Below are 16726 nucleotides of genomic sequence, written 5' to 3' on the forward strand. Positions count from 1 at the left end.
GTGCGCATATGCATGTGTGAGCAGGAGAGGGGTAGACAGAGAGGGAGAGAGAATCCCAAGCAGGCTCCTTGTTGTCAGCGCAGAGCCTGACACGGGGCTCAATCTCACAAACTGTGAGTTCATGACTTGAACCGAAATCAAGAGTCAGACACTCAACCGCCACCCAGGTGTCCCTCCAATAAAGGGCCTTTAATCTTTCCTGTACCCTGTTTCCAGATTTGTCAGCTGACCTGATTCATGTAAAGGATCTTATAAACCACAAAGCAGTACACAGTTATAACAAACTATATTCTTTAGAATTGTTTCAAGTCACTCCCCTATTCAAGAATACACAATGAAGTGTCACCATCTGAGGCGTCAACTACTCTATCCAACATCCCTCTAAGACAGAAGTTCTCAGACTTTCTTGGTTCATGGCACCCTGAAGTCTCAAGTTTTTCATGGCATCTTTGGGTCAAAAGTGGTATGTACCAGTTCTAATTATTAAACAGTTAGGTCCAAACAATTTATGTTTGGTATTTATGTTCTAAAATGTAGCATTTATATTTGGTATTTATGTTCTAAAATGTAGCATTTATTTGAGAAATCAATGCACATGAATTGAAAATAAATTATTTCATTCTTAAAATAGTCTCAATTACTAATGGGAAGTGTGTGCATGCCTGTTGGGTACTGAACCCCTACTCGAACCTTGGAATGAAAGTGGACACAGTTTCCCTCACTTCTTATTCAACACTGACTTTCATGTATTACTTTTTATCACAGCAACCACCAAAAACCCAGATTCACAAAGATATGGTGTACTCAAAAGGAATGCAACAGATTTTGGTACCTGGAAATGGGGTACTGCTGTGACAAATACCCATAAATGCAGAAGCAGCTTTAGAGTTGAGCAGTGGGCAGAGGCTGAACGAATTTAAGGAGAATGACACAAATTGCCGAGATTGTAATCTAGGTTCTAGATTGAACAGACTGTGGGTAGAAATACGGATACTAAACAGCTCTGTGGTGAGGGCTCAGATGGAAGTGAGGAGCGTGATAGAGAAAACAAAAATGTCCTCAGAGACTATCTGAATCACTGTGAACAGATGGCTAGGAGAATTAGGGATGTTAATGGTGCTGCTGGTGAAGGCTCAGAAGGAAATGAAGAACATGCTGATGGAAAATGTGAGGGAAGGTGGTCCTTGTTACACAGTGGCAGCAAGCTTAGCAGAATTGGGTCCTATAGTTCTGTGGAAAAGCAGAACTTGTAAATGATGTAACTAGACATTTAGCTGAGGAGATTTCCAAGTAAAGTGGTGAAAGCGTGGCTGGGTGTCTTCCTGCTGCTGACATAAAATGTGGGAGGAAACACAGAGATCAGGAAAGAACTATGTCAAAAAGGAACCACGGCTTAAATGATTTTGGACATCCTCAGCCTATGCAGATTGCAAAAGATGCTAAAATGAAGACATTCACTGTCAGGAAAGCATGCTCTGGAGAAAAAGTCAAGGCTGTAGCTACAAAACCTTTTGCTAACATCTCAGATCAAAAGGTCAGAGCATTCGGTCACACAAAAATCTCTTTCAAAAGATTAAACATGTGACTCAGATCACCACAGCCATCTCAGCAGAAGCCAAGAATAGAAATAGGATTATCTAGGAAAGACCTGTCAAGAGCTTCTTGCCTGACCGAATGAATACCCATGACATACATGTGGAGACCCACAAGGTTCTTGAATATGGGGTGCTAGCACAAAAACTGCCAGACTGGACTGAAGGGATGGAGAGAGTATGAAATTGAAAGAAGGCTGGTGGACCTCCAAAACTCTAAGGCCAGGAAACAGGCTGATACAACAACTCAGATGCAAATACATGCTACCTTTCCTGAGAAAGGTAAGATGACTCTGAGGGTGCAGCCATGAGCCCACAGGGCAGGGCCTTCAGTTTACAGGAGGAAGCCACAAGCCCCAGAAGATTCTTCCCAGGTCTTGAAATTTAATGGAATTTGTTGGACTGGATTTTGAAATTGCTTGAGACCTGTGACTCCATTTTCCTTCAATTTTCTTTTCCGTCTGAAGTGTAATATCTATAACTGGTATCCTATGCTTGTCTTGCCATCATATCTTGAGAGCAAAATACAAAAAAAGGGACACAACTGCAGATGGAGTGGAATTTTATGCCAGGATGCATCAGACCCACACCTGATTCAGATGATGAGATTTGGGGATTCTGAGCTGCTGATGGTTAGATGAGAGTTTAAAGTTGCTGTAATAGTTGAGAGTTTGGGGATGTTGGGATGGGATAAATGTATTTTGCATGTGAGACATAAGTGGATCTCCGAAGGCCAGGAGGCAGGCTGTGGTAGGCGGAATAATGGTCCTCGGTCCTCTCCAAAGAGGTCATGTCCTGATGACTGATCCCTGAAACCTGTGACTATATCAGGATTCTATGGCAAGGGGGAATTAAGGTTGCAGATGGAATTAAGGTTACTTACCAGCTGACCTTAAGAGAGGGAGATTATCCTGAATTATCCAATTGTAATCACAAGGGTCCTTTAAAGTAGAAGAGTGAGGGCAGAAGAGGCAGAATCAGAGTTGATGCAGCAATGATGACAGAAGCAAGGTCACTGGAGGCATGTGATGCGAGAAGGACTCAACCCACCACTGATGGTTCTGAAGATGGAGGAAGAGGGCCACGGGCCAAAGAATGCCAGCAGCCTCTAGAAGTTGCAAACGGCAAGGACGTGGATCCCCCCTGTAGCCCCCAGAAAGGAGTGTGGCCCTACTAATACCTTAATTTTAGCCTAGTGAGAGATCTGTGCTGGGCTTCTAACCTACAGAACTCGAAGAGAACAAATTAGTGTTGTCTTCAGCCTCTAAGTTCGCAGTAATTTGTTCCAACAGGAGTAGAAAACGATTTCTATTATTTATAGGCAGAAGTCAAGCATCACTGTATTCCCTCAAAAATCTAAAATATCCTGTGGCTCCCCCATGAGTTCATTATGTGCAGCTGGGCACATAGTTTGGGAACTGTGGCTCCAGGACAGGGATTGGCAAACTACAGCCTGGGGGCTAAATTCAGGCCACTGCCTGCTTTTGTGTGTGTGTGTGTATGTGTGTGTGTGTGTGTGTATTAATTACTGGACACAGACACAGACATGCTCGTTCCTTTACTTATTGACTGGCTGCTTTCATACTACAGCAGAACTGAGTAGTGACAGAGACCATATGGCCCACAAAACCTAAAACATTTCCTTTCCGGCCCCTCACAGGATAAGTCTGTCAACTCCTGCTCTAGGATATGGCCCTACTCTATCCGTTTGACTCTATTTCCCTTCACTCTAGTTATATCTCTTATCCTCATGGCCTATATTGTCACCATTCTGAGTTCTCACTGCTTTATATCATGCTATAATTACGTCCTGGAATTCCCTTCCCCCTGTTTCTAAATCCCATATTCTGTAAGACAAATCTCAAGCCCTATCTGTCTTATCAGGGCATTTTTCCTATACCATATCATTTGGTTTTGATTGATCACACAGTCATTTTATTGCTCTCTAAATTGTTTCACATCTGTGACAATTCATTATTACAAACAGACCGTAAGCTCCTCAAAGACAGCAACCATGTCTTGAATTTCTCTGGAAAATTCCATAAAGCCCAGCCATGGTGCCATGCACCAGTGAGGTGCTCAGTGGGTATGTGTTCATTATATTTCTTCAGCTGAAACTCACTCTAAAAATGTTGTAAGTTTGAGCCCTGATAGGTCCAGCTGAAATCTGATATCCACAACTATTAACAGTGATATTGCAGATGATTTATTTGTAGACATTCCAGCAGTATGATGGCTGGTATCTCTTTTAGCATTTGCAGTTTTGATTATCTACAATACTCTTAGGATGGGTTTCTGATAGCAGACAGCTTTCTCTAATCCTCTTCTCAAAGTCCCCTATTTTTTTTTTTAACTAAACACCTTTTCATTTTATATAAAATAGAGTAAAAAAGGAAAATGATGCCAGAACTGGGATAAGAGTAGTGAAAATTTATTATCCTCAAAAGACTGTATGTAGGACAGTACATATAGTTTCCTGTTTTTAATAAAATGTGTAGCAGATATGAAGCCACTTAAGGCAGAAATCCTAGATGTTTAAATAAACCTACTGTCTATGGAATCTATTTGAATCTCCTGCAATCACCTCAAACACATCATGCTGAAAGATCACAAGCCAAGGTCTAATACCTCTAACATTTAAAAAGGATATGGGGAGGCAGTGACAAAGATGATATAAGAAAGACATTAAATAGTTTTTAATATCTAATATTTGAATTTCACAAATCTTAACTACCTGGCTAATCACCAGAAATTCACGTTCCTTTCACTCAAAAAAACAACCAAATAAACAAAAAACAAAAACAGAAAAACTTGGCTCACAGACAGTGTCAAACTGATGTCACTTCTAAGCTTTCACTCTTAGGAGTCAAGTCTTAGTCAAAGATCTCCATTATAAAAGGAGGATCTCACATTTATAAAAGGCCATTTTCCTTACACTGGGGGCAGGTAGTTACCATACCCACTGAGCAGCCCTAGTGATCAAGAACCAATTGCCCTGAAATTAAGTTGGGGCTGCCATCCAAACAGCTGTCTCTTTTTCAAGCACTAAACCTAAAATTCCCATGGTTGCCAATAAATTAAAGTGTAACACTTAACTAATTCTATTACATTTTTTGTGTACAAATGAAAAAAGATTTGGGGAAATACTTTTCCCCCACTCTAAAATCTGCTACTGAGGCTTCAAGGAAAATGGCACCAAATGTCCTGATGTCTTCTTCCTCCATACTCCCAGGACACCCTTTGTCCTTTCATGTCTTTGCATATACTTCCCTCTGCTTAGAACGTCCCTGCCCTATTTGTCCACCTAACAAACCCAATTTCTCCTTCAGGTTTAAGCTCAGGTATAATCTGCTTTGTGAAGCCTTGCTTGACTCCTTTAGGCATATTTAAAGGCTCTTCCCATTTTGCATGTATCTCCCACTGAAGCAATTATTTTATAGGTATTTATGTTTCTTATCTGCATATATCTCATCCCATTTGTTCATAGGCATCAAGGATTTTTATCTTTCATTCCTATGTTCTAGTATCTGGCACCTAGGAAATACCTCATACTTGGTGAAGGAAAGAATGAACGATCCATCCCTCCCCAAAAGTTTTACAACAAACTATTAAATCCTGGCTTTATCAACTCCTTTTTTGTCTCCTAAAAATATCCTTGCTGCTTCAGCCTCAATGTCAAATTCCTTTTCGATTCATTTTTAGTCTTACCCATGAAGATGCTTCCATGAAAACACACATGTCCTTCCTGCTGCTTTCCTCTCAATCTGTTCGTTGGCTTCAAGAAAATCTTTTGGGGGCACCTGGAGGTCACGATCTCACGGTCATGAGATGGAGCCCTGCATGGGGCTCTGCACTGACAGGGTGGAGCCTGCTTGGTATTCTCTCTCTGCCCCTCCCCTGCACACTCTCACTCTCTCTCTCAAAATAAATAAATAAACAAACAAACAAATATTTTATCTCTAATCTTGGGAAAGTGACTGGAAAGAATTCTCAAGTTAACTTATCTGCCTGGTTTTCAGAGATGATTTTAGAGGTTTCAGAGAATAGAATCATACCTGAATAAACTATCAGAAACACCTCAGGTCGGGAGTGACTCACCGGTACTCCTTGGTGTACTCAAAGTCTTGTTTGTTGTAGGAAGGTTTTAAGAAATTGCACTCAATGACTCCAATCACTCCCACACCTTCTCCATGAGTTGGCTTAGAAGAAAAATATTAATTTCAACATTTACATTATTGTTGACTGTATGAGGCATTTCCTTTTGATTTTAAACAGCAATAGAAAGGTTACATAACATTCAAAGGCAAGGAAAGTACATCATCTAGAGAAATACTCAAAATGCACTTCAATAGACTGCAAAAAATTAAATCGAATTGGAACCTCTGATAAATTCTAAGGCAGGGATTTTCACATGATCCATAGATTCTCTGGGATTTTCCAGGGATTAATGGCCATCTCTGCTTCACCCACATTACTTCCATTTCCATCTGTTTTATATTATGGGATTGCCATAGGATTTCCTTTGAACAAAGAATGACAATGCTACAAAAAATCAAGGCTATATACTACGGCTCTAGAGAATGGAAACGAAACTTCATCTGAAAAAATGATTTTAAGGAGGCTATGTAAATACCACACTCTAGTCATATAAATAATTTATACATTAGGTAGGCTACCAAACAATTACTAAAGGGAGTCAGACTTGCAATGGTTATTAACTACAAGCTGATACAAGAGATTTTTGGATTTAAAAAGTCAAGGTGTAATTAGACTGGCATATAAATATGAGTTGTGCATATAAATATGAGTTGTACATATAAAGATGATATAATAATAAAAAGCAGCTTAGCTGTTAAGTAGCTACGCTGGATCTTACAGAACTTTGTCCTACTGCAGAATACAAAGTGGCTTCTCATTCTATGTGGTTTAATAATCCTATCTGTACAATAGGAACAAATGGGATACTTATGGATATTACTACTTTAAATTGCCATTAAAACATTAAAGACAATGGTAATATTTGTATAGTTCAGTTCATAAAGTATTTTCACATGCTTTATCCCATTTATGTCTCTCAAGCCTTTAAGCTGTGGAGCAGGCAGAGCAGGTAAAATTATTTATTGTTGTTTCTATTTTACAGGGAAGGAAAATGAGCCTCAGAGAAATTAAACAATTTAGTGAAGCTTTTACAGCTATACAGCTTTTAAGTGGAAAAGCCAGAACTCAAATCCTGGTCCTCAAACACTAAATTTTATGCACCTTCTACTAGGCCTGTTGTCTCCCCAAGAAAAAAGACAGAGCTACCTTAAAGCATTAATAAGCTGATACACATGCCAAAGTCACTGGTGTTCTAATTCTCTCTCTTCTCAACAGCTACCTAGAAAATGCATTCAGTAAAGTTCCTGGATTGATTAACATCTGTGAAGAATGAGAAGTAGAAGGGGCTTTTTAACACAAGACGGCACACCAGCTCACTGGTAACAGAGTTCCAGGATCAGATTTAACAGCCATTGTAAGATGGGAGTAAAAGCCTATAGTGAGTCTATGCCCTTTGCAAATTTTAATCCTTGTTCTCCTTGTTTTAGACTTCTATGACAAAGAAACATTAACCACTTACCTTCACCTGGCATCCCACCTTCTCAAAAGACTTTATGAGGCGGTTGTTATGATACATCATTACTCCAAACTGGTTATCACTCTTGCAAGAGAACCCAAAAGTTATTTTCACCTGCTTATTCTGAGAGGAAAATCATTAAGGAGACAAACACCAGGGGATCTGGCAGACAACTTTTTGCACTGTGTTACAGCAAAAAACAAACAAACAAACAAACAAACAAACAAAAAATCAAATACCATTGGATATAAATTGGTATAACATTTCCAGAGGACATTTAAAAAAAAATCTGTACCAACAGCTTTAAAAATACTCTTAATCTTTGACCAAGTCATTCTCTTTCCAAAAATTTACCCTAGAGAGACAGTCAGGAAAGCCCATAAAGGTTATGAGATTTATCAACTAGTTATGACAGAAAAACATAAATAATTTAAATGTTTGACACTAAGGAAATAACTAAATAAATGTTGGTATAGTCACATGGTCTATTATGCACCTCTTAAAATTATGTCCTTGAAAAATATTTGGTAACATTAGGAAATGTTAGAATATAATAATAAGCATTATCTAAAAACATGTATATATAAATATATGCATAGAAAAGAGTGTAAGAAAATACACCAAAATACCATCAGTGGTTTAAAAATTCATAAATAATCACAAAACATGTCTTAACCCTTGCTAGTTGCTCAGTTGGCTGCTAGGTAAGATAAGAGTTGTAGCTAGTACAACACAAATCCACACAATCATAGTTGATGCTTGAACAACACAGGTTTGAAACTGCACTGGTCCACTTACGCATGGATTTTTTTCAATAAATATATTGGAAATATTTCTGGAGGTTTGTGATGATTTTTAAAAACTCAGACAAAAAATGAGAAGTACCAAGACACAAAAAAGAAAAAGTTAGGTACTACTGTAAGAATGCAATATATAGTATCATACAAAATATGTAAACTGTGTATGTTATCGGTAAGGCCTCCCATCAACAGAAGGCCACTGGTGATTAGGTTTTGGGGGAGTCAAAAGTTATACTCAGACTTTCAACTGTGAAGGGGGTAAGTGTCCCTAACCCCCACACTGTTTAAGAGTCAACTGTATAAGCAATAAAGTAAGTCCTGATAATCACACAAAATACAATGAAAGCAAAAGCATGAAGAACAAAATCACTTTTAAAGGTAAAGGGCAACGAATAGTCCTGTTGTAACATATTTCATGGGAAGAAGTGAAAAAGCTTGGATAGATGAAATAAAGTGGACTAAATATGACACATAAAAAATGAACAATGATGTGTTTTTAGCAATTCTATTTGATTTAAAAAACCAAGATAAGAGAGTGAGAAAGACAAAGGGGAGACAGAGAAACTGAAATTTTCCTAAAAACAAATACTGAGAAATCTTCATGTCAAAATGAGTTAACTTAAAATTTACTTTTGTTACCAATTCAAAAAATGATCTCTAGGGGTGCCTGGGTGGCTCAGTTGGTTAAGTATCCGACTTGGTTTTGGCTCAGGTCATGATCTCACAGTTCATGAGTTGGAGCCCCATGCAAGACTGTGTTCTGTCATCTCAGAGCCTGGAGCCTGCTTCCAATTCTGTGTCTCCCTTTTTCTCTCTGCCCCTCTCCCACTCCCACTCTGCCTCTCCCTCTCTCTCTCAAAAATAAATATGAAAAAAATTAAATAAGTATTTCTTATGAAAAAAGAGATTTCCAGAATCTCCAAAATCTCAGGATGCTATATGATTTTAATAATTCCCAGGTGGTCTCTGATAAAACTGGTACATAGATTGGCATTTAAGAAATACCTTCTAAAAATAAAAAAGATCACCTTCTTAAAGAATATACCGTAAAAGGATTAGTATTATAACACACATTTTTTTAATTAGAAAAGGAAAGGCTTTTATTCTTCTATGCCAACTTGGGAATCTAATCCTGAAATGAAGAGGTCAACTTCATGCAGCTGTAAGGATACTGTGAAAGTAGGTTTATACAAATCATATCCTACATTGGCCAGGCTCTTGGCAATCATCTGGGTAGTCACCTTCTTTTGACGCAGAAAAATTTTCATTCGTGGCTTCATATACAGAATACCACAAAATGCCTATGGAACAGTGAAGGGAAAATTATTATGACATTGCCAATTCTACTGACACCCTCATAAAACACTGCTAGTAACTGAGGTCTATTCTGGGTAAAGAGTTGGCTTAGTTTCTATATCTTGTTTATGTCAACCACCACACTAAAGTGCTATTGACTCTATTAGCTAAATTCAGTGGAGACAGGGATAAAGGAATCCTAGCACAGGGCTAAGAGACAGTCATCTTAACTAAAGTGAGGGCTTGTCCTATAATGTTTTCATGGTTACAAGAAATCTTACCTCTCATTGTTGAAGAAAAACCACCCTCACTCACCCGTAAAGAATACTCTGTTTCTGGCAGCTCACAGGTAACACCACCAGTCTCTTTTTCATCTGTGCCAAAGTCTGATACCAGGATGTCATACTGATCTGTATCAAAGTCCAACTCAGACTTTCCATCTTTATTTCTGGGTAAAAGAGACAAGTACCAATCTAACAAATACTGGCTCCAAAGGACAAAAATGCACTAGGAACCCAAGAGAAAAGAAACAATATGAGCCAAAACTCAGATACCTATTTCTTTCCCTGGCTACCAGTGCAAGGGAACTACAAATTACTTGGTTTGAAGATCACACAATTTTGAGACATATTCCCAGTTTAAACAAATTCACTATATTTCATAGAAGTGGTGATGCCAAGTACAGAAGAAAAGAAAAAAAAAAGGGAAGGTGGGAATGTCTGTGATCTGATAAATCAACTGGATGTCAGCTACCCTCACGGTGGGATCTTAAAATAGATCACAACTTTCTGGGTATTGCTGGGTAGGTCATTCAACGGCATCTTCCCCAACCGTGTTAATAGATGAATGAATCAAAACCCGCTTCTTCTAATTTCAGCAATAGTATAAGGAATAATGAAATACCAAGATTTCCCAGATCTAATCCTATTTCTTAGAGGAGGAAAAAGGTTGCTATAGCAACAGCATGTATCTGCTAGTCCTCTAGAATATCATTTATGGAATTATCACTTAAATATAACAGTATTCATATTCCTTTCATAAAGATCTTTCTTCTTCTCATAATCCTTTTTGGGCTACTTAACTTTGATCCATTCCAAGACCCTGGACTGTACCACTAATAACTGCCAGGATAAAAAGGCAAGACCCATTTTTGTTCCTGGAAAAAACTCAAAACATATGATGGGTTATAGAGAAAACATCTTTATCAGAACAATAGTTCCCAAAGTTTGTTCAGTGGAACAGTAGTTCCCCCAAATACTCTTAAATAAGAAATAAAGTAGTAAGGGTTATATGACTGAATAAAATTGAGGAACAACTCCTGGTTCTCAGAGCCACCTCAGGCTCTAGCGATACCTCCCCCTCATACTTCAGGCTCCACAAGCTCAGAGCCGATGTGCTAAAACTGTAGCTCCTTCTTCAGGGCTGTACCAGAGCCATTATGGTATGTACTAAAGCCCACCTCACTGTAATAGTATATTCTGGATTTTCCAAGGATATTCCTGATCCTTGCTACCTCACCCCACTATAACACATACTCTGAGGAAGTTCCCTGTCCTCCCTGCCTCTCACCATTCATGGAAAAGAAGTCTGGGGGCGCCTGGGTGGCTCAGTTGGTTAAGTGTCCCACTTTGGCTCAGGTCATGATCTCATACTTTGTGAGTTCAGGCCCCACGTCGGGCTCTGTGCTGAATGGCTCAGAGCCTGGAGCCTGCTTCAGATTCTGTCTCTCCCTCTTTCTCTACTTCTCCCCCACTCACCCCCTGTCTCTCTCTCAAAAATAAACATTAGAAAATTTTTTTTTAAAAAAAGGAAGAGGTCTGGAGAAACTTTTTTTTTTTAATTGGGAAATACCACATACTATATTGCTCTCTTAAACATTTTCAATGCAGACTGAAATAACATTAGCATATTAAAGCCTCTGAGAAGTCGATCAATAAAGCAACATGGTAAACTTTGTGTAAGCCAGTTTTCCCCACAGTTACTTGACCATAGAATCTTTTATTCACATAACACCTAATACCATATAACTGAGAAACAATGTACAAAGAAACAAGTCTCCTTAATATGTTTAAATCATTAAAACACCTCAGGAAAATGATCCTTTATAATATAAATGTCATTACTAAAGGTTTTTCCAGTAGGATGCAGAAGATCTAAATTACCAATCTTTTTTCTTTTTAATTGAAAGCAGTCTATATAAACCATGATAGTTTTTATACAGTTTTACCCAGCTAAGAAATGAGGCAAAAGACTTGACCTAAGGAGAAAAATAAGAATGAATACATCTGATAGCCTGTTCTATTAGATACCAGTATCATATCCATTTTATATAAAAGGCTTCTAGATTTTTGTGGACACTTAAATGTATTACACTTGACATGACCAGATTAAACAGATGGTGACGTATCCTAGAGCATTTCTAGATGGTTTTATTAGCTCTGAACACATGACCTAAAGCTAAATTGACATTATAGGTCCAATTTACCTGCTTCAAAGATTTTCATACTTCTAATCCAGCTACTCTGAAAGCACAAATAAGAGGTCATCATTTTTAAAGATCATGTTGTGCTTTTCTAACTTTTCGTTCTCATACTTAATTTCAATTGTCAAATATGTAAAGTAACTATCATTATCCTATCTCAAAACAATGCCCATGAATATAAAACAATTATAATGGATCCTCCAGATCTTGGAATAATGCTGAACTGTCTTGATTATTTGTGGCAATAGCCTCAGGATATGCAGGTCTCCACTTTACCAAGCTCCACATTTTACCAGTAAAAACCACTATTACAAATGTCCAAGGAAGCAAATGCAAAATATGCAATGACATGCAAATGTATGTCAAAATTTATCTACTCTGCTTCTCTAAAGAAGACTTCTTAAAACGTGCTTCATCATACTACCTGTGCTTATTTGAATCTATCATCCTAGAAATACTATACCTGCGGATGTTCCAAATGAGAACACGAGTGCCTTTTTTGCCTGGGATGGCATCAAACTGGGACAGCAGGTCATTTTCACTGTTGAAAATGGAATAGTTCAAGATGGCTTCTAGGCTAGGCAAGGAATCCTCGGTGATAATCATTTTTTGTAAAACCAAATATAGTCAAAGAAAAATTAATATCTTAAAAATATCTTTTTTTTAAAATTGGGAAATACCACATACTCTATTAGCTCTGTCAAACATTTTCAATGCAGATTGAAATAACATTAGCGTATTAAAGCCTCTTTATAATAGAAATGTCATTAGAGGTTATCAATTCGGGAGATCTGCCTTTGGGGTTGCATGTTTAGACAAAACATGGACATACAGAGGGAAAGCATGAAAAGCACAGGCATTACTGCTACAGAAGGAAGGAAAGGGGGAACATGGAGAAAGGTTGTAGAGACAAACACCCAATCACTTACCCCTGCAGACTGCACCTTCAAAGGTACAATGTAAACAAAGACTATTTAAGAAACATGAAAGGCTGAATTTTTAGACTCTCTGGGAATAAGAAATTCAAACTTCACTGCTATACTGCTTGGATCAAAACAAACTGTTGTCTAATAAAAAAAAAAAACAGCTTATCTAGATGTAGGGAAATGAGCCATTCTGCAATCAGATAAGCTAATAGTTTCTAGGAGTATGATGCAAATATAGCTACCCTTAGGGGAAACAGAGAAGGCCCTGGGAACTTTACCAAGAGAGTGGTGGGGTGGGGGTGGGGGTGAGAGATTATTTAAATCAAATCTCAAAACAATGGAAATTTTAATACAATAAAAACATTTCTAACATTCTATCAACAGTACAATTATTTTAAAAGTACTTAATAGGGTGAAATTCCAGTTAAATTTAAGATACTTGAATATCTCTTTAAATATGAAAACTCTTGTGGGTGCCTGGGTGGCTCAGTCAGTTGAGCCTCCAAGCTTCCTACTCTCCTACTATAGATTTCAGCTTGGGTCATGATCTCATGGTTCCTCTGGCCAGGGTGACAGTGCAGAGCCTGCTTGGGATTCTCTCTCTGTCCCTCCCGCGCGCATGTGTGTATGAGTGTGCGCGCACGCTCTCTAAATAAATAAATAAATAAATAAATAACCATTAAAAAAAGAAATATGAAAAGTTTTGATAGCTGAAGAAAAGAGGTTTCTATCATTAACAGTCAGATCAGACTCGTTTTTAACTGACATTCTCCATTTCCAGAAAGGATATTGTTTTGATTGAATGGAACAATTGGTACAATAACTGCCTGTGCCTGGACACATTCCAGATAGGTCTGTGATAGGAGTCCAACAGTGAGAGTACCCCCATTCTTGGTGAAGACAAGAGCGTCCTTTCCTAGTCGCATGGAGCCTGACTTGAAACCATTACCAAAGATCCCGATGGGACACTGGCTCTTCTTTATTACTTTATCTGTAAAGCCAAAGCTGTAATTACACAAGAAAACAGAAATCAGAAAAAAAAAGAATTCAGAAAAGTAAAAAAACATCCTAAGATAGGTAACAGAATGGCTTGCAAGTTCAAAATACTTAGAAAAGTTCACTCCTGCTTTCTTCCTTTTGGTACTTGTGGGCAAAACTATTAAGTGGAAAACCTAGGAAATTACTGTGAGGTAATAGCACTGATTCTCCTGTGTGGTTTGTGTGTACACAGACACCTCCACTACAGCGGAGTCACACTTTACAAATGTAAAGGTAACAGAGAGAACTGGAGAAGGCCATGGGCAGCTGCCTTTCTTGCCTAGATAAAGTGGTTCTGATTGCTAATAGTAAAGTTAAGGTAAGATCGAAAGGGGGTTATCTCAGAGTACCCCCTAGAGAGGGTAACAAAAGTAACAGATGGTGGCACTGGTCAGAAGTACTAGACTAGGCATCCCCTAACCTGGTTATATCACCCGCTAGAGATCTGTAAGTCAGAGGTTACATATCTTAACAATTTCAACTCTCCACCCAAAGGATAACTCTTCCAATTCTTACCCTCTGCTCCATCTGCTGGGACAGGTCATTGGAATGTGGCCAAGGGATAAAAATAGGTAGTTCTGCCGCTGAATATCAGCAAACAGCTGCGGTATAAAGTCTCTCTTGTTTTATTAAGGGCCTTTCACTGAGTCAGCTCAACAATCTCTGAAGCCAGATTCTTTCCCTTTCTTATATTCTCCACTCAAAATACATGACAAAGTAACAGAAACAAAAAATTACTAAAGACATGAAACCCAGAAAATGACTATTGGCTTCTTCATATGCCTTCTCTCACCACAAATAAAACTAATTTTAAGGATTGCTCCTCTCCAGATACAATGTTGTACGCTACCATTCATTCAGCAAATATTTACTGAGTACCTACTACTATGTGCTGGGCATTGTACTGAGCACTGGAGACATAACTGTTAATTAAAAAGAAAGACATGACTCTTGCCTTCATGGTTTGCATTGTAAGGAAGGATTTCATATATTACAGATTAGATGTTTCTCCAACATCAATGGACACTCTATCTGCCATGGGTGAGCAGGCTGGCCTTGGCTCTTACTCTTTTGAGCAGGGTTGAGGTGCCTAGTTTCCACTTCCTGAAGGCTGTGGTTTGTGCTTACTCCTTAAGAAAGGGGACTACCTTTTAATTTTCTCTTTCAAAGTGTTAAACAATAATACCAACATGTCCTCCTAGCTTCATAAGAGGTTTATATATCCTACAAATAAATCTAACCACAGAAAAAGGTAACTTCTAGGGCAGCAGTTCCTTTGAAGACACCAAAAGATCATTGAGTTTCTGTAGTCATGGGCCTTAGTGTGCCAGGAAATAAAACGTATAGAAGCTGGTAAAATTCAGGCATTCCTAATCCTCTTGGCTAAGAATGGCCTAGAAAAGATGGCATCATCAGGAGGATTAAATTACACATTGTCTGTGCAATGTATTTTAAGTTATAAAGTAGGGTTCAAACCTTAACTTTAACTCTAGAAGTCTTTCTGAGAACCGTCCCGTGCTATCCTCTACCTCAACTTCAGATCAAATGTCGTACCTAAAACTCAGGGCTCTGCATAAACAGTAATCTTACCTACCACATGGAGTGAATCTATATGGTTATCTGGACTTAAACCTCTAATGGACTTAACCTCTATCTGGACTTAAATATCTAATGCCACAAAAGCTTCAAATTGGTGGTTAAGAGAAAGTGGTGAAAACAGAGACTATATTAATCCCCTTAATTTCCCAGCCATTCCTGTGTCTTTTGCCATCTATCATCTCATTTTCCCTTTGTAAAGTATAAATCCTCCTCATGTTACTTAGTTTGGAGAGACCAAATGACTACCTAAGGTGAGAAGATAAGTAATAGCCCAAGGCTAGAACCAGACACGGAAAAGGATAAGAAAAATGAGAAACTCAGGATTTTGTTGTTGCCGTTGCTGTTTTGTTCCACTTAACCCATCCTATGTGTTCCATTATTCTATTTATATTCCCATGTTAGGTATTCGATTTAACTGAAAATTGCAGAATGACTGCCAGATACCAATCAAATAACTACCGAGTAGAAAAGCCCTCACAATGAAGAAAAGAACTGTAGGGCTGAATTTTATATCGTTTGGTGTAGCACACTGATTTTCCAGGTATCTCTTGGCTTAGGTGGCTTCCTTAAGTAAGTCCTGTTCTACCCTTTCGTGTGAGAGACAGCAGTGTTTACACACCAAGGGGGCTTGGATACCAGCTTTTTGAGTGGAATCCAGGAAGACAGCAGCTTGCTCCCGAGTTCCTTAAAATGTCAAGACTCTACAATCTGAAGAGAGAAATTCCAATTGAGACTCTGACCAATGAAACAAACCTCAGCAAATCCGTGGACATACAAAGGCAGGCACTGCTGTTTCCTAGACATACTGGTGATGTAGAATAGGTAAGAGAAAAGAATGGAAGGCTGCTAATAAGCTCATTATTATTCTTTGGCTGTTGTTTTAGAACAGACCTGCTAGGAAATGCACTTCTGAGCAGAGGTAGCAAATACCTTTAATCCATGGATCTGTGGTTGTTTTTAATCCTTGACCTTTGAAAGAGGTTTTCTACCTTGCTGAAAAAGGTAGCTGAACATACAGACTAGCTGGTTCACACTATCCCCAGAAGCTAAAGAGAATTCACTGTGGACTTTAAAGGAATTTAATGATAGGCTGTTCCTTCTTAATTTGATTTTCACTGGGATTCTGTATTTATGGGAGAAACTGTTGCTGCAGTTACAGAACTATTTTACTAGACTGGAAACAGGAAGGGTGACATGAAGAATTGAAAAACGTGAATAGGATTATTAAAAATGTCATACAGAGACCAAAGATGGCAGCTTAGGAGGACGCTGGGCTCACCGCGCATCCTGCTGATCACTTACATTCCACCTACACCTGCCTAACTAACCAAGAAAACCACCAGAAGACTAGCAGAACGTAGTCTCCAGAGCCAAGCACA

The 16726-nt window shown here is 38.5% G+C and overlaps 1 protein-coding gene across 2 annotated transcripts in view; it reads right to left on the reverse strand.

Annotated features, from left to right (window-relative positions):
- Positions 1–16726, reverse strand: part of MORC4 (MORC family CW-type zinc finger 4) — a 61116-nt gene that overhangs the window by 28420 nt on the left and 15970 nt on the right. For both annotated transcript variants that reach the window (XM_049644749.1, XM_049644748.1), the window contains exons 4-9: positions 13498–13715; positions 12248–12395; positions 9618–9750; positions 9179–9307; positions 7210–7329; positions 5691–5791 (exon numbers count right to left, since the gene is read on the reverse strand). In XM_049644749.1, coding sequence (XP_049500706.1) covers positions 5691–5791; positions 7210–7329; positions 9179–9307; positions 9618–9750; positions 12248–12395; positions 13498–13715 — 849 coding nt within the window. The remainder of the gene's footprint in view (positions 1–5690; positions 5792–7209; positions 7330–9178; positions 9308–9617; positions 9751–12247; positions 12396–13497; positions 13716–16726) is intronic.

Source organism: Panthera uncia, chromosome X, assembly GCF_023721935.1.
Source record: "Panthera uncia isolate 11264 chromosome X, Puncia_PCG_1.0, whole genome shotgun sequence".
Taxonomy (NCBI): Eukaryota; Metazoa; Chordata; class Mammalia; order Carnivora; family Felidae; genus Panthera; species Panthera uncia.